This window comes from Vulpes lagopus, chromosome 3, assembly GCF_018345385.1.
Source record: "Vulpes lagopus strain Blue_001 chromosome 3, ASM1834538v1, whole genome shotgun sequence".
In the NCBI taxonomy this organism is placed as follows: domain Eukaryota; kingdom Metazoa; phylum Chordata; class Mammalia; order Carnivora; family Canidae; genus Vulpes; species Vulpes lagopus.
In genome coordinates, this window is record NC_054826.1 from 16,687,127 (window position 1) to 16,709,111 (window position 21,985).

Sequence of the window (21,985 nt, forward strand, 5' to 3'; positions counted from 1 at the left end):
AATAACCAAAATAATTATAGTAATTAAATTATTTATTTTTTTAGTAATTAAATTATTAAGCTATGGAACACACTTAGTACCAAATTGGAGTGGGAACAGAAAGCTCAGAAGTTAGTTCAGACTTCATATAAAAGAAAACACACTGCTAGTGGTAGATTCTGGGGTGATTTTGAGCCTTCATCTCATTCAGCTACTGTTTTAGGGCTAGAGTCCCATTCTTCAGTATTCCTGGCAAATGGGCATTTAACTTCTGTTTGAATGTTCTTGGTGAAAGGCACTCTTTTTTTTTTTTGGAGTTCAATTTGCCAACATATACCATAACAACCAGTGCTCATCCTGCCAAGTGCCCCCTCAGTGCCCATCACCCAGTCACCCCATCCCCCCCGCCCACCTCTCCTTCCACTACCCCTTGTTCATTTCCCAGGGTTAGGTGTCTCTCATGTTTTATCACCCTCACTGATATTTTCACTCATTTTCTCTCCATTTGCCTTTATTCCCTTTCACTAATTTTTATATTCCCCAAATGAATGAGACCATATAATGTTTGTCCTTTTCCAATTGACTTATTTTACTCAGCATAATACCCTCCAGGTCCCTCCACGTCGAAGCAAATGGTGGGTATTTGTCATTTCTAATGGTTGAGTAATATTCCATTATATACATAGACCACATCTTCTTTATCCATTCATCTTTCGATGGACACCAAGGCTCCTTTCACAGTTGGGCTATTGTGGACATTGCTGCTATAAATATCGGGGTGCAGGTGTCCCGGCGTTTCACTGCATCTGTATCTTTGGGGTGCAATTGCTGGGTCATAGGGCAGATCTATTTTTAACTCTTTGAGGAACCTCCACACAGTTTTCCAGAGTGGCTGTACCAGTTCACATTCCCACCAACAGTGCAAGAGGGTTCCCCTTTCTCCACATCCTCTCCAACATTTGTTGTTTCCTGTCTTATTTTCCCCATTCTCATTGATGTGAGGTGGTATCTCATTGTGGTTTTGATTTCTATTTCCATGATGGCCAGTGATGCGGAGCATTTTCTCATGTGCTTGTTGGCCATGTCTATGTCTTCGTCTGTGAGATTTCTGTTCATGTCTTTTGCCCTTTTCATGATTGGATTGTTTGTTTCTTTGCTGTTGAGTGTAATAAGCTCTTTATAGACCTTGGATACTAGCCCTTTATCTGATAGGTCATTTGCAAATATCTTCTCCCATTCTGTAGGTTGTCTTTTAGTTTTGTTGACTGTTTCTTTGGCTGTGAAAGGCACTTTTCATATCAGTTAGTAGGAAATGGAATTTGGGAATATAATGTGATACTTATAGCTCCCCAAAAGATTGGCTATCATAAGAAAGAATATCATATCATTGGTATCATAAGAAAGTTCGGGGTTAATCATAGATTTTATTTTTTATTTTAAAATGTCTAAATAACTGAATTTTTCCGCATCTCCTGTATAACAAAATGCCATTTGTGTAATAATTGAAGGGACAGTGTCTAGCTTGAAAAGAAATATGAGAATCTGAAAGCTATCCTCACACTTTCATTTTTTAATCAAATATTCATTTAATCCTTACTATGTGGCAAAGAATTATTGTGGAAGAAAGAATCGGAGCATTCTGTTTCACATCAAAACATCAATATGGAAATCACAGCAACTCATACTTTGGGCTCTTCAGTAAAATAGTATTTTAAAACTGAGATCTGAATCACAGTGAAACAAATGGTGTTGTGAAATGAAGCTTCTAAAGACTGGAGATGTCTGTAATAAAGTATTCCATATAATGGAAAAACCACCCAAGGACCTATTGTAGGAGGAATTGTCTAGTATTTGGTATTTGGTCAGAGGTCACATAAAGTGATTTCTAAAGGTTCTTTTTAGTTATAAGGCTAAATGACAGGACATTAAGTAAACAAGTACCTTTTTTTTTTTTTTTTTTTTTAAATCTCTATCTCTGGTCCTGGATTAGTTATATAGTAAAAGGATGTTTTGGTAACATTGGTTGTACTTGATACTTAGCTTCTCTGTTTTGCTCTTCAAAATGAATATGTGGGTCAAAAAAAGGAAAGAACTTTTGAAATATTTATGATAGAGCCATTACTATAAATTATTTAAAGGATATTTTACTATTAAAATAACATGTTTTCCACTTTTATGTAGGAATGATGATGTCTCAGTATAAACTTTCTCAGAATTCCATGCACAGTAGTCCTGCATCTTCCAATTATCAACAAACCACTATCTCACATAGCCCCTCCAGGTAATAACATGCATCATTTTATGAAGTACTATTTTCTGTAATAAATATGCTTGTGGATGTACACTGTATTTATATCTTTAGGTAATGGTGAATTATATGTAATTGAAAAGTTGAAATGCTTAGCCTTAAATAGTAATTCACATGAACATTTGTCTTAAAATGTTAGATTCAATAATGTTCTAATATACTAATTGCATTAACTACCATCTTTGTGACTTAATTTTACACAGACAAAAGATGTGTTAAAATAATGTGTTTGAGATAAATAAGAATATTTATAAAGGACAATTTAATTGATAAAGGAGCATGACTATATTATCTTAAACAAATAGATACTTATATGCAAGTAAAAATGAATTACTTGTTTTGTTTTTACAAATTATTTAATGTAACCCTTAGTTTATGAACCATAAATAATTTTTAAATTCTCTATTTTTCAAAATTTACTGTGCATATAGATTTTGTTTTATACAGATCAGAGCTTGGAGAATTTTATGACTGTGAAATCTCAAAGAGTAGCATATTTATTTCATTTCCTGATATTGTTTATTTGGATTTTGGGTTTTAGCCGGTTTGTGCCACCACAGACAAGCTCTGGGAACAGATTTATGCCACAACAAAATAGCCCAGTGCCTAGTCCATATGCCCCACAAAGCCCTGCAGGATACATGCCATATTCCCATCCTTCAAGTTACACAACACATCCCCAGATGCAGCAAGGTAAGAAAGTTGATTATTTATAGGGAATGCCTGTAATTTTTTTTTCTTTTTATGATTTTTTAAAATACAAACTAAAAGACTATCCTGAAATTCATCATTTGGTAGGTAAAAGGATCCCTGTCATATGATTCTTTATTGAGTCCTATTAGGTTATTATACAATGGAATATATTATAGTTATGAAATTAGGAATTTCTTTTCTTAATTGGGCTTTCTTCTTACATAGCACTAAGCCAAAAAAGAATTATGTTTTAATTGCTAACGTATAAATAGTGTGAAAATTTTACTATGAAGTAAATACAGTGCTGGTAGAAAAAATAATCTTAGATGCAAAAATTTCTGGAATTAGATTACTAGTTTTCAATTGAAATTAGTTGATAATATGTCTTTTTAAGGTTATATTGCTTTGGGACTATGTCATGGCTTCTAAATAAGTTTTTATTAGTAGTATAAATAAAGTATATACCTAAAAGTTAAAAAAAAAAAAAAAGGGGAGGGGAGCACCAGGGTGGCTCAGTGATTGAGCGTCTCCCATCGGCTCAGGTCATGATTCTGGGGTCCTGGGATTGAGTCCCGCTTTAGGCTCCCTGCAGGGAGCCTGCTTCTCCCTCTGCCTATAAATAAAATCTTTAAAAAGAAGAAAAAGCATATCCTTTTTCTTTTGAGAAATTTTAAAAAGTACAAAAGGAAATATAACAAATATCTATCTGTGTTTTGTCCCCTGTAATTAACAGCAATTTTCAACATTTGCAATCAATTATAAGTTCCTGTATATATTCTTCTTTTCTATTATGCATGGAGTCAAACATCCTTTATAAACTTTGTAACTTACAAACCTTTAATTTAGGCATTGATCAAAACAGCAAACTTCTAGATAATGAAATACTAGGTTAAGACTATTTTATACACTAATTTAAGGGAAAACTAGGAGGCAGATCACACATTTGGAATAGATAGTTCCAAAATTACAGAATTTAGCTTGAATGCTGAACATGAGTATGCATATATTTTGTAGCTTCTTGATACTTGTGAAATACTAGTATACTCTGGCACACAAAAGTATGAGGAACATTTTAACTGTAGTGAAAGGAAAATGTTATAAGAAGGACCCATTTGTTCTTTACAGAAATATCCACATACACATTCATATATGTAGGAAAGAACATAAACTTTTGCTTTGATTACTCTTGTTTTTTAAACAAGATAAACCCGGCTTTTTCAAAAGAAAAATTGAAATCACAAAATCAAAAGAGAAATATTAGTTTGAGCATCTGCCTTTTCAGTAATGACTCATTTCTTGGAAATTCTCAGGTATTTGAGAAACTAAAAATGTTATTCAGGGATTAGCCCCACCTAGATATTAAGGTTATCATAAATAAGAAAATGTAGTGTGGTAAGGAACAAATGGGATAGTAAGTGGGACAGAAAAGAATCCAGAAATAAGGCAAATATATATGGAAATTTAGAGTATGTGGAAGATAACATTTAAAACATTTTTTTCAACCTTATGTTATAAAAATTTTAGCTGTGCAGAAAAGTTGAAAGATGAGCACAGTGAACTCTTTCATCAACAGGCATCATAAGTCTTTGCCATTCAATACATCTGCTAAGAAGAAAAAAATTATATAAACACCAAATGTAATAATTCACCTCTAAGAAAATTAAGAATAGTTCTGTACTGTCATTTATTATGCAGTCTGTATTCAGTTTTCACCATTGTCCCAAATATATCTTTCATGTTTTTTTTTCTCTTCAGAACATGATCTAATTAGAGATGGAAATCAAAATTAAAATGAAATAAAATTCTGTGTCAACCGCTTAGTAAATATTTTTTAGTTATGTGATACCCAGCATCAACAAATGTGCAGGGAAATTTGAATTTCCTACGTTTCTTTATAGGGATATAAATTGGTACAATCTTTTTAGAGAGCATTTTGAAAATACCTGTCATAATTCAAAATGTATATGCAGCCTTTAGTAGTTCAAATTTTCTCTTAAAGAGATGGAAGGGAATAAAACTCAATTTTATCTGTAAGTTCTACCAAGTATTTAAAAGAGAGATACTCTACTCTTCAAATATTCCAGACAAAAGAAAAATGTCAACATTTTCCCAGTTCATTCTATATAATTAGATAATAATCTGAATACCAAAATCAGGTGTAATGAGGAAAAGTATGAGAAAGGAAAATTATAGACCTGTCAACATCCATGAAAATAGAAACAAAATCTCTAAATAAATCCCTACCAAACCAAATTAGCAGTACTGATTGACAGCAGCCTGTATTATAAAACTGTATGTATTATCAGGAATACATGGATTAATATTAGATAATTAACACAAAGTAAGAGGTTAAGAATCCTGTGTGCCTTTTAATAGGTGCCAAAAGAGCATTCAAAAAATTCAGCTTTTATTTATGATTTAAAAGCTTTTGGGATACCCGGGTGGCTCAGTGGTTGAGCATCTGCCTTCAGGTCAACGGCATGATCTTGGGGTCCTGGGATTGAGTTCCACATCAATCCCCTACACCTATGTGTTCTCCCTCTGCCTATGTCTCTGCCTCTCTCTGTGTGTCTGAATAAATAAGTAAAAATCTTTATTTAAAAATTAAAAAAAGCTTTTTACTGAATAGGAATAGAGTGGTATAATCCTTCTGTGATAAAGCCTATCTATCTGGGGTAAAAAGTTAGAAACATTCCTCTTGAAGTCAAGGATAGGACATGAGAGTCTATAATCATCACTTAGTGTGGTAGTAGATGTCTTAATTAATACAAGAAGATAAGCATAAAAATAAATAATTATTGGTAAGGAAGGAATGAAAGTGTCAGTTTTTAGGTGATATGATTGTCTTCATAGAAAATCTAAGAGAAGCAACATATGAGATAATAGAATCAAAAAAGTATCCGTTACTGGGTACAAGATCATTATAATGAAATTTAGTTGCATTTTTATACACCTAAAATAAGTAATTTGAAGTATAATCTTTTTAAATACCATCAACAATTTCAACGAAAACCGTAAGATACCTATGAGTAAATTTAGCAAGGTAATGGCACCTGGGTGGCACACAATTGGTTTTGGCTCAGGTTGTGATTTTGGTGTTATGGGATTGAGCCCCACCTGGGATTCTGCACTTAACAGGGAGTCTGCTTGAGATTCTCTCTCTCTCCTTTTCTTTCTGCTCCTCCAACTTATGCTGTCTCTTTCTCTAAAATAAATAAATAAATCTTTAAAAAGTTAACATGTATAAGACTTTTGTGGAGAAAATCATAACTTTTGAAAGAGATAAAAGAAACCTAAGAAAAGGAAATTATGCCTCTTCGTAAATGGAAAGATTCAATAGGGTAAAGATTAAGAATTTGCTCCAAATCTGTAAATTTGATACAATATCAATAAAAATCCCAAGCAGGGTTTTGTGTAACTTAAGCATCTTCTAAAAATTCATATGGAAGAATGAAAGTCCAAGAATAGCAGGATAATTTGAAGTGGAATGAGATGTAGCTCAATCTAACAGTTACCAAGATTTACTGTAATATTACTGGTCTGTGGAAGAGTAAAATATGGTGAAGTGGAATTTGGTAAAGGCCTTAGGAACATACTCATGAACAAATGGAAACTTGACACATATGGTATTAGATCTTAATGGGCAAAAACTGGTTTTTCTGTAATAAATTTTGCTAAGACAGTTATCTATATGGAAAAATGTAAAACTGAATTTTTTATCTCAACTATACAGAAAGATAAGATGGATTAAAGACCTAAGTGTGGAAAAAAACAAAACTAAAATTTTAAAAAGAAAATGTGGAAGCCTATCTTTTCATTATTTTTATGTTAAGGTGGGAATTTTGAATGGCCAGTATACAGTATGGCCAGTATGAAAAGATGCTTGGCCTCACTATTAATCAAGGAAATGCAAAAATTAAAATGACAATCAGGGACCTTTTCCATTCTCAGGTTGACAAACATTGTTGACAAGAATATAGAGCAATAGGAACTCTCATGTACTACCAGTGGAATACAAATGGACATAAGTAATTTGGAAAGCTATTTGTTACTATTTACTGGCTTAAAAATGGGCATATCTGGGAGCATCTTGGTGGCTCAGTTCGTTATGTGTCTGCCTTCAGCTCAAGTCATGATCATAGGGTAACATGGGGCTCCCTGCTCAGTGAGGAGCCTGCTTCTCACTCTCCCTCTACTATTCCTCCTGCCTGTGCTCTCTCATTCTCTTTCTGTCAAATAAAAGTAAAAATGGGCATATCCAAAAGTTTCACTCCTACACACATTTTTTTAAAAAGTCATGTCCAAGAATGTACAATACAGGTACATGTATACATGTACAAAAATATGCACTGTTTATAACAACAAAATTACTGAATCAATCTAAACATTGAATATAAGAATGGGATATTGTATACAATATACAGCAGAATATATGTATCTATTTAAAATGTGTGAATTTGGGCAGCCCCGATGGCTTAGCGGTTTAGCGCCACCGTCAGCCCCCAGGGTGTGATCCTGGAAACCCGGGATCTAGTCCCACATCGGGCTCTGTGCGTGGAGCCTGCTTCTCCCTCTGCCTGTGTCTGCCTCTCTCTCTCTCTCTCTCTCTCTCTCTCTCTCTCTCTCTCAATAAATAAAAAACAAAACAAAACAAAAAGAAACATTTAAAAAATAAAAATAAAATGTGTGAATTTAACACTACATATATAAAGATGGATAAATTTCAACATAATGAAATAAAAAGGAAATTATAGAAGGACATATGTATAGCATACCATTTATGTAAAGTTTATGTGAAATAGTGCTCTGTATTATTTAGGAATATATTCATTTATAGTAAAGGCATAAAGATATTCATGAAGTGAGCTGTGAATTCAATATAGTGGTTACTTTTATGGAGTAAAGGAAAGGAAACAGGAGAGGAATATGCAGATATAAGAAGAGCTTCAGCCTTATCTGATTTTTTACTTCTTTTCAAAAATGGATCTGAATGACATGTGGCATAGTGTTAAGAGCTGATCAAGCTCTAGGTAGTACATGAGTGCTCATTATATTGTTTTCTGTAATTTATGTATGTTTAAAATATTTTGTGAACAGTTATTCTCTAAGAATTTTAACAGTTTATTTTTATAAAGCTTTTTTGTTTTTATTCTTATTAATTTCAGCATCAGTATCAAGTCCCATTGTTGCAGGTGGTTTGAGAAACATACATGATAATAAAGTTTCTGGTCCGTTGTCTGGCAATTCAGCTAATCATCATGCTGATAATCCTAGACATGGCTCAAGTGACGACTACCTACACATGGTGCACAGGCTAAGTAGTGACGTATGTAATATATTAGTTATCGTTGAGGTAATAAAATAGTCCTGATATTTGTTTCATAACCTAGCATTTTGATCTCACAGTTTAAATTGTATCTACTATATATCAAGATTTATACTAGGTCTGAGAATCTGTCTATGAACAATGTGGTCTATACCCACAGAGCATAGACTAGAGTAAGGTTGGTAAACTGGCCAATAGTATGACCTACAAATAAGAATGGCTTTTACATTTTAAACAACAACAACAAAGAATAGTGAGTGACAGAAACTGTATGTGGCCCACAAAGCCTAAATATTTATTATCTGTCCCTCTACAGAAAAAGTTTGCCAGTCCTTGGTGTAGAAGTTTTGGTTCTTAACAAAATGTAGTTTCATTTTTAAATAGTTCTTTATGCAAAAATGTTCTTTTAAATAATGAACCTTTATTTATTAGCACTTAGCTCTTTTTCTCTCTAAGACATGGACAAAACTTTATTCTCTGAAATTTAAGGTTACTTTGGTGTTTTAAGATATTCCACATGCTAGAATTGATTTTTGTGGTATTATCAAATAAGTTATATGTTATTGGTTTGCTGGTGTTATCAGATAAGTTACATGTGTATAAGGATAACAAAGATAACCGTGAACTCTGCCCTCTAGGCATTTATAGCCTGGGAGGGTGTTCACAGCTCCTTTTGTAGAAAACAGTAAACAAAAATGGAGCATAGTAGTAATACCAGTTTTCTTATTCATTGCCATGCATAGGCTGTTGATTCTTTTGGATACAATTTCAGTTCTTCTAAGATTTACCATGAAGAAAACAGGAAAGTGCAGAAGAATTATGCTTTTGAATACCAACACTTTACCTGTCAGTAGTTTATGTCTTTTATTGGTCATTTAAAACTTCTCTAAAGCCTCTCCTATCACTTAGGTATAAATTTTACACTCTATTCTTAGGATGGAGATTCTTCAACAATGAGGAATGCTGCATCTTTTCCTTTGAGGTCTCCACAACCAGTATGCTCCCCTGCTGGAAGTGATGGAACTCCTAAAGGTATTGTTATAACTAAAATTTCCTTCAGCATTTCATATTCCTTTTTTTTTTTTTTTTTTTTTTTTTTTAGTTGTAGAGGGTGTGGTGGGGAGAGAGAATCTTAAGCAGATTCCTCACCCAGTGCAGAGCCAAACACAGGGCTCAGTCTCACAACCTTGAGATCATGGCCTGAGCTGAAACCAAGAGTCCGACGCTTAAGTAACTTGAGTCACCCGGGTGCCCCTAGCATTTCATATTTCAAGTTGAGTAAAGAGCTCAAACTTCTTAGTTGCAGATACCAAAAACTATTCTTTATTGTTTTTCATTTATTGTAGGAAAGAAACAAACCTGTAATTCTCCCTATAAATTGATAGTGTTTTCAAACGTTTATAGTATCGTCCTCACTGATAAATCCAATGATCTTTTCAAAACACAGCCTTCTCTTCAACATTTGAAATTTGATCTACTTTCCCCATCCTCCACCTTCCCAAAAAAACTTATTTCATATCAGTTCCACCAGTTTTCCTCATTTCTTTTATTGTTTTTCATTAGTTCTTCTGTCCTTTCATTCCTCAAGATTTCTGTCATCAGACTTTTTAATCTCCTGTTGTACTTTTTTCCTTGGCTGTTTTACTCAGTTTTAGTAACAGCATTGATTACTTTCATGAATAGAGTTGCCAAATCAATGTCTTTGGCTGTAGTCCTGTGTCCCAAGTTACATTTTTTTGTTTCCAGACAATTTCCTCATGTCTAGCTGGTATTTCAAATTCATTTTCAAAATTGTTCTCACTGTTCTTTTTGCCATTCCTATTTCTATTAATGCCATTCCAGTCCTGAATCATCATAAAGTTGTCTCTTACCTGTCATGTAGTCACTTGTCAAAATGAGGCCTATTCTATACTACTTCTCTAAATCTTTTACACAGACTTTCATTTCTTTTTATTAAAAATCCTATCTTTTCAAGTTCTAAGTTAAATGGGTGATCTTCCATGGACCCTTCTCTAATCTTCTCAAACCATTTTATATTTTTTCTAATAACTTATCCTATACTATCTTGTGGGCGTGAATTTTATCTTCAAATTCCCAAAGAATCTTGTATGGACTTTTGTGTATACTAGATTCATAAAATTGTGAATTTAAGTCCAAGTTTGGGCTTTTTTTAGAAGTACTTAAAATTAAAGTGTGATAATTTGAATTACCAAAGTTATTGGGAAAGAGTATTATATTCCATGTTAAAGAATTAGCTTAATTAATGCAATATAGCTGATAGTAAACTTTCTCTATCCATAAGAATTTCTAATTCTAGCCTGATAAATCATGGTCTGGTGTGCTTCTTATCATAAAGGTATTTTTTTCACAGATTGTCTCTGATCACAGAGTTGGAACACATTTTTCCTGAGGTGAAAGTTGAACTTTTATGAGCCATTCTTATTCTATAATTCTATGAATTTTCAGGGATAAAAATAACCCAGCTTATGAAAGAGAGAGCAACTTTCAGAATAACTCTATTTGTAGGTTAGGCATCAAAGTTAGGTACATACCTCACAAGTATTGTTAGGGTGAGAAATTATTCAGACTGCCAGGGAGGAGTAACAGTGGGATAGCTGGTTGATCTAGATAATCAGCCTATTTTTCCTCAAACTCTTGAGGATGGATGGATGGAATGGATAACTTTAGATAGAAAAAAACTTCAAAACAACTTCATGAACACATTGTTCATTAGAAACCTTTACTTCTGTTCACGAGGTTGTTTTCCAACTTGTTTTGAAGGCTGAATGCATTGTGAGTCCAATTTGATTTTTAGATGAATTGTTGGAATTGTTTGTTCTAAAATATATATAATTTGTCACTTAAATTTTAAATACAAAGGCAATATGGTGTATTATAATTCAGATGTTAAAAAAATCTAGGTTTAAATTTTTCAGGTTTGCTAGCTATATCACCTTCAGCAGGTTTAACCTCTACAAGCTTCATGTTCCTTTCTGCAGAATAGTGATAATGTTACAAATCAAGGTTGTTGTAAATTATTTAAATGAATTGATGTGCGAAGCACCTTGCACAAGCTATAACACAAAATAAATGGCCCAAAAAATGTTAGTTTCGTTTCTTTTTAACATCCCGTATAAACTTGTCTAAAACCACTATCTATTGATATAATTTCAAACTAACATTTTTAGTAAATTGCTCCAGTTGCATCTTTATCTCATTCTAATAGATATGTTCTCTAAAAAGTTATATTTTTATATATCATACTTTAAATATATTAACATTGCTAATTGAAAGGGCAAATATGTATCATGGAAAAAATCATACATATTATATTTAAACACTGAAATGTTAATTTAAGACAAGTCTAGGTTTAAGTTTTTTCTATAAAGCACTTTTCATCCTGGTTTTTATAATTTCCTATGGGTTTTTAAACTTGTTATAATCTAATGATAAGAAATGTAACAATTATACTCATTTCTGAAGCGTATCAATGAATTTTTTTCTCATTTAAAAGCTTTTTAAGTAGGAGAATTTTTCCATTTGATTAGCTTATTTTCCTGCTTCTTTGTATCATATAGCATTTGTTAAATTAATGGGATCTGGGCTGAAGATATTTTATTGAGCCTTGAAATTTGCTGGACTTGCATATTTTTCTAATAGAAGGAGGATTAGCAAGCTGAAGAGAGTATGTGAATGATGTTAAGTGGAGGGAGAAAGAGAACACCACATAAAGGTATAAATCAATATTTTACCACCAGTTCGTGAAGTAAGTGAAGTTCCAAAAGATTATAATTGTTTCCACTTTCTTTACTGGTAAATATTCATGATAGTGTAATAGGATTAATTTGTTATTTTATAATTTGACAGACTTATCCTTACTTTAGACTTGTCAGTTTCCTTAGATAATAAGTGAAAGAATGAGAATATTTGCCCAAAATATTTGTGTTATATCATCTTTAGAAACAGTTAACTCCTTTGCTGTTTTCAGGCTAAGTATATTTTATAGGAACAAAAATAGAAATGCCATAATACTGGTCTGGAAGATGGAATATTCATACTTCAGCTTAAACCTGGATCATCTACGAGGAAGCTCAAATACCATAGGGGACAAGCTCTTAGGCTTGCTTTTTGTATTTTGTAAATAAGTTGCCAAATTGGATAATTTCCTGGTATTTTTTCTAGCGTTCCTATATTGCACTTGTTTAATGTTTCTATCACAGTGTAAGAAAATATAAAACTAGCACAGTTGTTCATTCCTGTTGAATTGCTTTTCCAGGATCAAGACCACCTTTAATCCTTCAGTCTCAGCCTCTACCTTGTTCATCACCTCGAGATGTTCCACCAGACATCTTGCTAGATTCTCCAGAAAGAAAACAAAAGAAGCAAAAGAAGATGAAATTAGGCAAGGATGAAAAAGACCAGAGTGAGAAAGCTGCAATGTATGATATCATTAGTTCTCCATCCAAGGACTCTACTAAACTTACATTAAGACTTTCTCGTGTAAGGTCTTCAGACATGGACCAGCAAGAGGATATGCTTTCTGGTATGGAAAATAGCAATGTTTCAGAAAATGATATTCCTTTTAATGTGCAGTACCCAGGACAGACTTCAAAAACACCCATTACTCCACAGGATGTAAACCGCCCACTAAATGCTGCTCAGTGTTTGTCGCAGCAAGAACAAACAGCATTCCTTCCAGCAAATCAAGTGCCTGTTTTACAACAGAACACTTCAATTGCTACAAAACAGCCCCAGACTTCTGTGGTACAGAATCAGCAGCAGGTATCACAACAGGGACCTATATATGATGAAGTGGAATTGGATGCATTAGCTGAAATTGAGCGGATAGAGAGAGAATCAGCTATTGAAAGGGAGCGCTTTTCAAAAGAAGTTCAAGACAAAGGTAAAATAATCTCATTACTATCCCTTCATACTCTGGGCAGATATGTAATTATACTGTAAAAAAGGCTTTTTTAGTTACTCCTTTTTATTATTATTATATTTTGGAATTCATTATGTCTCTCAGTTATTTTTCTTGCTAATGCTCATACCGCAGAAGTTGATTTCATTTTTTAAATCTGAAACAACTATTTGAGATTTGGTAGTTATGTATCACTGGTCTGTCACCTATTATCAAGTGATATTACCTGTGCTTGTCTACTCAAATGAACATTAGTGTTTCTATCACATTTATTTTCCAGAAGTTATGTTAGTATAGTTTTGCATCTTCACCTTATTTCTGTCAAAACAAGGGTAACCACTATAGAATTATTTGAATCAGTACATTTAAGAAAAGTTTGTGTGTATGTTTATTTAGTTAGATTTTTCACTTTGTTTCCAGTCCTACCATCTCTTAATAATAAAACTTGGGTTTGGTTTTTTAGTAAAAAAAATTACAGAAAGAATTTTAAATTAATATTAAGTAGCAAACCTTAAGCCTCAAGGATCTTTTGTTGGTGATTAAAGTGTTCCCTTTTATCTGAGTAGTGTTGAGTTTTAAGTAGGATGAGTATGAGTAGGGTGTACTTTCAAGACACCCATTCTATGAATTTATGGGCTTTTTTTGTGCTTTATAAAAATTTGTAATCGAAAGTAAGTCCCTATTAAATTCTTGATTATTTGGTGTATACTATATATAAAACTCTTGAAATTTTTGATAGATTGATGAATCTGTGGTTGAAATTATGTAATAATTTATGGATTTTACGGATTTGATGTCTTAACAGATTCATATACACTTTTGACTACCCAAACCAAAGCATACTTTATGCTTTAATTTCATAGTCAAAATTCTGGGTTGATATATAGTAATCATATTTCCTTTTTAAAATGAAACTTCTTAATGTTGGGTAGAACTCCTTTTTATATATGATCTTGTTAATTATGTGATAGGATCATTTGTAGATAATTGTGTTTCTAGGCTAAGAAACATGCTGGAGATTTGTATTTCCTATCATTATGGGTCTTTTTAACATTACTGAAAAAATAGACATTATTTAGTAATTGTTGAACTTTGATGTTTGCTAAGTGCCTAGATCACAGATTGGTGCAAAAGAGACTGTCAGAAGTGTTTATTTTAAGAGCTAGGGAACCGAATTTTTTTTTTTAATTGCCAAACTATTGATGATAAGGATTATATACAGTGTTGTTTATTCTTTGTTTTGGTAATGTGGAGTTCAGGAAACAATAACTATATGAATTCCAAAATGTATCTCCTCCTCTAACCTCTTGTAAAAGTATATGCCTGGCAAATGAAGAAAGCAGCATTACTTAACTTCTCTTGAAAGTATTAATCCCAAATCCCTGAATTCTCTGACAGTTATGCAAGAAACATAAAATTGTAGTTTCTTGACTGATAAATATTAGTTGCTTTGATAAATGAATTTTTACATGATGTTTTAATCTGTTTTGGGAAATTATGTTCTCAAAAAGGAGCTTAATTCTTTAAACTATTTTTTAATAATAGGAACAGAAACAAGAAATAATGAACTTTTCCTTTCTTTTTCTTTCTTTTCTTTTCTTTTCTTTTCTTTCTTTTCTTTTCTTTTCTTTCTTTTTTTTTTTTTTTTACTTTCCTGAACTTTTATTGTATCAATCTGTTGAAGTTTTAAAAACTGAGTGAAAATAAGGATAGTAAATACGGCTAATTGCATAATAGCAAACTTATTTTAGACTACTAACTTTTGTGAGGTGAAATAAATTCAGCAAACAGCATACTGTTCATTCAGAAATTTGTAATGTATATTTTACTTTTAATTATTTAATCAGTTTTCTCTGTAATCTATGATAGTGTGGCCATAACAAAGGTTAATTGAAGTTGAGTGAGCAGAAAGGACTTACAATTTTGAACTCTGTAAGTTGACCTACAGAGGTATCTGGTGCTATAACGATTAAAGCAATGGATGTTCATTGAAACTACCTAATTTGTAGTTTGTTTTAGATGAGTTAGTATGTGTATTTTCCCAAATTGGGTATGTTGATTTTGCCAACCTCATACTAGTGCTGTCATTTCTGACTTGTTTGCTGAAAGCCATGCTCCCATTATTTGGTGTCTTCCATTATTTTGTGGCTTTATTGGAATTTAGGTGCCACCTAATACCTGTGATTTGAACCTCATTTTGTATTCAGTTTCTGCACTGTGTGATGGGATAGTGTTTTATACATAAGCAGTTATCTTGAGATTTTGGAAAGAATAAGGGTCTGGTATGTTGCTCTAAGACTGTAGGTAGGATCATAAGTAAACACAACATTTTCTGAAGTGGTAATTTTATAGTCAGCCCTTGAGAAATGAAATATTTCTTTGAAATGAGTTTATTACTAGTTACCACTGCATTTTAGGACTAAATTGTGAAATTGATATTTACTGCATTCTACGGTATGGCACTGAGAACTTTGTAACTATTGTATTGATGGTGGTAAGGAACAAAAAAGACTACTTATTTTACTGAGAGTTCTGTTCTAGGTTCTGATCTTGTTTTCCATTATATTCATTTGTAATGAGAGAAGCATTCCTTTCAATAGACCAGAAATGAAAAAAACTATGCCTTGTAAATAAGATTAGAAAGTTTAACACACATGGTTGTTTGATCAAATGGAGTTCAAGAAAAGGGATAGAGTACTCTTAAGAAATATTTTACCAAAAAAAAAAAAAAAAGAAATATTTTACCTAGGCTGTGGCAGGACGTAACGTACCTCTGTTCCACACATAGAGGACACTTTTCTGGCTGCTACGTATTTATGTCCCTTGGCCTGTTCTCCCTTCTTTGGATAGTTTTATACACACTGATAGGTTAACTCTCTGTAACCTACTATTTTATAATATTCTTAAAGGACCTTTTTGCTCAATCTTTTGCTCATATTTTCAGTGTCTAATTACATAAATTAATTTTAAAGGCTGTTCATCTTTGCTTCCGGGATGACCTATTGTAGACATTAATATCCTTCATGTGCTGAAAATTCCTGCTTTCTTTTGTCAAAGAGGGGGTTTCTTTGTCATCTTTGCCTATTTCATCTTTTCCCAAGGTCCACTTTCCAAGTTAGTAAGTATGAGGAATGGCCTAGCCTAGCTACTAATGTCTTTTATAATTTTACAGTATTCTTACACTATAACCCTTATAAAACATAAATGATCTATTGTCATTTGATATAGGAGACTAGATGGAAATAGGACAGTTAGCCACTTAGTTTATACTACGGTTTAGGGGTGGGATGTTTTCATTTTTCATAATTGGCTACTATGTGTATAATTGTGTTCTAAGTGTTTTCAGTTATCACTTGTAGATTTAAGCAAGTGATGTAGTGTTTTCCTATAAGCATACTCAAGTTCAGAATTTCTCTAACGGCTGGATCTTATTTACATATCAGCATCTTAGATGACAAATATTGTTGGTTTTGAAATGATGGTATCTTTCTGTATGCATTTTCTTCAAGATTGTATGCATTCTGATAGCTAAACTTGTGATACCCAATGCTGAAGAGCGCTTAAAGATAATCAGTGTCCCAGATATTGAAATTAATCTTTATAGAGATGGCTTTCCATCATTAGGTGAAGGTTATGATGTAATGAAGACTAAAAACAAAAGTGGATAGACAAAAGTGATGTGCAGATTCAGAGCCACTTTACAGGAATAAGTTCATGGTGGAACTGAATCAGATCAAGTGAATCAGACCTGCGTGCTCTTAACATATTCAAGAATCCTTGCAGCAGTAATGGAATTTTTCCCAGTTTTACAGAAGAGGTGATGTACTTTTCAGTAGTTGAAAAAATAAAATTTTGTATTTAGCAATTTATTGTGCATAATGGAAAAAATTACAAGGTCTTTCCCAATCTTAATATATTACTCATGTGCAAATACTTTCATACATTTTTATTATAAATAATCACAGCATCTATAGTTTAACTAAATCAAACATAACAATTTTTTTGAAGTTAAACTATGCTAAATTTCCATTTTAATGATAAACGATAATTGAAATGAGGTTAATGATACATAAACTCTTGGGTATTTTGTAATCCTTTAAAATTTAGCCTTCAAGATATTTTAATGTTAATGTTCAGAAGAAAGACTGATTGTTCATATTAATAAAAGAATGAGCCACAGATTTCTTGAGAGAAATCTTCAAGTTGCCTGAGATCTATGATGTCATTATGGTTTTTAAGTGTGTTTAAGTTACCATTTTAATGGCTTTCACAGCATGTTTCATTGAAAAATATAAAAATCTTCAACTAGATTATACTATTCAATTTCTAGATTCTAGTCCTAAAGGCTAAAGGGTATAAGGTGATAAAGCATCCCATTTATGAGATAATAATGATTTGGTGTGCCCTATGGCAAGATATGAAGATTATTTTGTGTGGCAAAACATTACAAAATAAAATTAAGGAAACATAAATTAATATTCTGAGCGCTTTCTTAAGTATCGAGGCAGAAAGTTTCATATAAGTTCTTGCCAGCGTAGTTTTAACTGGGAAAAGTAGATGGTAAGATACTTTATTAATATCATGTATTTTACAAATGGAACATATATGACAGTAAACTTGACTTCTGAATAACTAAGAACCAGAATGACCTATGTCTGCAAAAAATTACTAGCAAATATTTGAGTTAAATTTTAGTAAAAGATTTTACTAGATTTTAAGCTAGAATGGACTGCTGCATCTCACTTTAAAACAAAATGATGGAACTTTGGTGTATAAAAGCAGTTACCATTAAGGGTTTTTGTTTTTTCGAACTTAGTTTTCTAACAATAAGATGTTATTTTTCAGTGGTCATTTTGACTTTTAACCTTGTTTTTCTTAAATGATATATCACATTAATGAATATCATAAGGGAATCTAGAGATTCTCCTATAAAAATGATTTAAAATGCCCATCAAAACAAAGCCAGGCAATTCAGCAAGTAAATATTAAAAGCAGACAGAACTTTAAGCTATAATATAACTATTCCCAAGAACTAACTAGAGATTCAATTTATAGAAAATGACCTACCAGCCTCTTGAGTCAAGTGGAATCATGCACAGAAATACATGACTTAAAAATACTTTGACATTTTATTGTGGTGGTAGATTTGTGTTTGTGTGTATTTTTGTCTTTACATTTCAGTTTACCATAAATTATTTCTTACTGAGGCCAAGATATAGATCTTTAGAACATAGCATTGAAAAACCAAAGCATTTTTCTTAAGTAGAAGTGGCTTTTAAGACAGGATTTATCTAAAAAGTCCTTATATGCGTCTCACTTTTATACTTATAATATTGATGTTTCCTTATTTTAAATATACTTCTAATTGTGTATTAGCTTTTAAATTCCATTTGTGCTGTTGATACCTTGAAGAATTTGAATCCAGGATCAGAGGTTAATGACAAACTATTAAACTGGGTTTATTTTTTCCCTTTAGTCTCCTCATTTACGTTTTTTCAGTGGCGTGATTTCTATTTTCTTTTGGGTTTTATCCTTTTCCATATTTGTCTTACATGTTGTAAAAGCTTATGTTTCCTATTTTGTATCTTAGCAGATGTGGTGCACTTAGTCTTTGGTTTGATGGTTAAAATGATCTTAAATGAGAACATGTGATTTATAACTGGTTACCTTATTCTTATGTGAAGAATTCGGTTTATCATTTACATATACAAACATAAATATATGTTTGTGTTTAATGTATGATAAGTTCTATTTATTTTATACTCTTGGGCTTATTTATATACTCAACATATATGCTGTTAAATTCTTGTTACTATAGTCGCTAGTATTTATTGAGGTACAGCAAGCATGAATATTTCCTTAAACCTTGGTTTAAAAATATTATGTGATTCATGCCTGCTATTTTATACATGCATATTGACATTTGCATTCACCACATTTTAGAAAAACATTGTGGATTAAATATCAAAGTCCATATGGCTTTTAATAAAATAAGAATATATGTCTATTACTGATACTGAATATTTATCTTTAAATTTCAGATAAGCCTTTGAAAAAAAGAAAACAAGATTCTTACCCACAGGAGGCTGGGGGTGCTACAGGAGGTAATAGACCAGCTTCTCAGGAGACGGGTTCTACGGGAAATGGGTCAAGGCCAGCATTAATGGTTAGCATTGATCTTCATCAGGCAGGAAGAGTGGACTCTCAGGCTTCTATAACTCAGGATTCAGACTCCATAAAAAAGCCTGAAGAAATCAAACAATGTAATGATGCACCTATTTCTGTTCTTCAGGAAGATATTATTGGAAATCTTAAAGCTACACCAGAAAACCATCCTGAGACTCCTAAAAAAAAGTCTGATTCTGAGCTTTCAAAGAGTGAAACGAAACAAAATGAAAGTAGATTGGCAGAATCTAAACCAAATGAAAACAGATTGGTGGAGACAAAATCAAGTGAAAGTAAGTTAGAAACTAAAATTGAGACACAAACAGAAGAACCTAAACAGAATGAGAGCAAAACAAATGAATCCAAACAAAATGAGAGCACCACAGTCGAACCTAAACAGAATGAAAATAAACTGTCTGACATAAAACCAAATGACAACAAACAAAATAATGGCAAATCAGAAACAACAAAGGCAAGACCCGAAACCCCAAAACAAAAGGGTGAAAGCCGACCTGAAACTCCAAAACAAAAGAGTGATGGGCGCCCTGAAACCCCAAAACAGAAGAGTGATGGACGACCTGAAACTCCAAAGCAGAAAGGTGAGGGCCGACCTGAAACTCCAAAGCAAAAAAATGAAGGTCGGCCTGAAACACCAAAACATAGACATGAAAATAGGAGGGATTCTGGAAAGCCATCAACAGAGAAAAAACCTGAAGTGTCTAAACATAAACAGGATATTAAATCTGATTCACCTCGGTTAAAATCAGAACGAGCTGAAGCCTTAAAGCAGAGACCTGATGGGCGATCTATTTCTGAGTCATTAAGACGCGACCATGATAGTAAACAAAAATCAGATGACAGAAGTGAATCAGAGCGACATCGGGGGGATCAGTCTAGGGTTCGAAGACCAGAAACATTGAGATCCTCTAATAGAAATGAACATGGCATTAAATCTGATGGTTCAAAACCTGATAAACTAGAAAGAAAACATAGACATGAATCAGGGGACTCAAGGGAAAGACCATCTTCTGGGGAGCAAAAATCAAGGCCTGACAGTCCTCGTGTTAAACAAGGAGATTCAAATAAATCAAGACCTGATAAGCCTGGTTTTAAATCACCAAACAGTAAAGATGACAAAAGGACAGAGGGTAATAAGAGTAAAGTAGACAGTAATAAAACGCATCCTGACAATAAGGCAGAATTTCCAAGTTACTTGTTGGGGGGCAGGTCTGGTGCATTGAAAAATTTTGTCATTCCAAAAATCAAGAGGGATAAAGATGGTAATATTACTCAGGAGACAAAGAAAATGGAAATGAAAGGAGAGCAGAAAGACAAAGTAGAAAAAATGGGATTAGTTGAAGATCTAAATAAAGGAGCTAAGCCTGTAGTTGTCCTACAAAAACTGTCTTTGGATGATGTTCAGAAACTTATTAAAGATAGAGAAGATAAATCAAGAAGTTCCCTTAAACCTATCAAGAATAAACCATCAAAGTCAAATAAAGGTAAGAATACTTCTATCTAGTTTTTGTTTGAGTTTTAGGGTTACTAAGGATTTAAAAAATTGAAATTTATAAAAAAAACACTGCTACAGGAAAATATGACATTTATATAAAACAGTGAATTGTTTTCAGCAATATAAATAAAAAGTTGTTTGAAAATTCTTTGTCTTCTACCCCTACTTGAACTACTCACTATAAATCATGATTTTTACTTTGGTACACAGAGCTAAGTTCTTTTGTTGTTTAGTTATTTCAGGTATTTTTGAAAGTTGCTCATTAATCAAATGAATGATTAGAATGGATAAATGTAACAACTTTCTAAAAAGCTATTTAGACTATAGAGATATTTCATTCTACAAGGAGGTAGTAAATTGAATTTTAATTTCTAACATCTCTAAAGCTATATCGTAAACAAAAATCAATGTTATAAGTTCTTAAGAATATTGTGTCTCATAGTGCTGTTTTCTTACATACCTATCTCTGAGTTAATTGTTGATGCATAGTTTAAATTTATATAATTTAGAAATTATAGAAAGGTTATTTCCCTTTTTGTGGGAGAGGTGGTCAGTTACAGATATTTTATTTAAAAAATGCATAGTTTTGCCTTTTTTGTCTTAAGGAATAGTCAACCTCTTTAATCAGGTTAAATCACTAGTTGGTGAGGTTTGGGGCTGGGTTTTTTTGTTTTGTTTATTATATGGTTGCTGAGTTAAATTCTTTGGTTACTTGAGTAGAATTATTTCAGGAAAAAAGTCTTAAGTGTTGAAAATACAGTGGCAGTTTGTGCAGAAAATATAGTTTTGTGTTCCTTTGTATATTGCTTTTAAAATATCTAAGTGTATCTACATGTATACACATGTATATATAATTTTTATATATACATATAAAATTTGATGATGGTGTGTACCAAGACCTGTGTAGCCCATGTGATATAAATACATGAAGATACCGATTTTAAGGCAATAGAGGTTTTTAAGTTCTCATTCTGTGAAAGAGATTCATTAAGAATTTAGATTTATATTTACTTATAAATAAGCTCTTGAATTATGCTGTTCCATAGGATAGTCACTAGCCTCTTTAGCTATTTAAATGGA

General features: G+C 32.5%; 1 protein-coding gene across 2 annotated transcripts in view; it reads left to right on the forward strand.

Moving 5' to 3' along the window:
• Positions 1-21,985, forward strand: part of NIPBL (NIPBL cohesin loading factor) — a 201,016-nt gene that overhangs the window by 94,658 nt on the left and 84,373 nt on the right. For both annotated transcript variants that reach the window (XM_041750312.1, XM_041750311.1), the window contains exons 5-10: positions 2,161-2,260; positions 2,829-2,980; positions 8,146-8,306; positions 9,242-9,338; positions 12,583-13,209; positions 19,269-20,894. In XM_041750312.1, the coding sequence (XP_041606246.1) occupies positions 2,161-2,260; positions 2,829-2,980; positions 8,146-8,306; positions 9,242-9,338; positions 12,583-13,209; positions 19,269-20,894 (2,763 nt within the window). The remainder of the gene's footprint in view (positions 1-2,160; positions 2,261-2,828; positions 2,981-8,145; positions 8,307-9,241; positions 9,339-12,582; positions 13,210-19,268; positions 20,895-21,985) is intronic.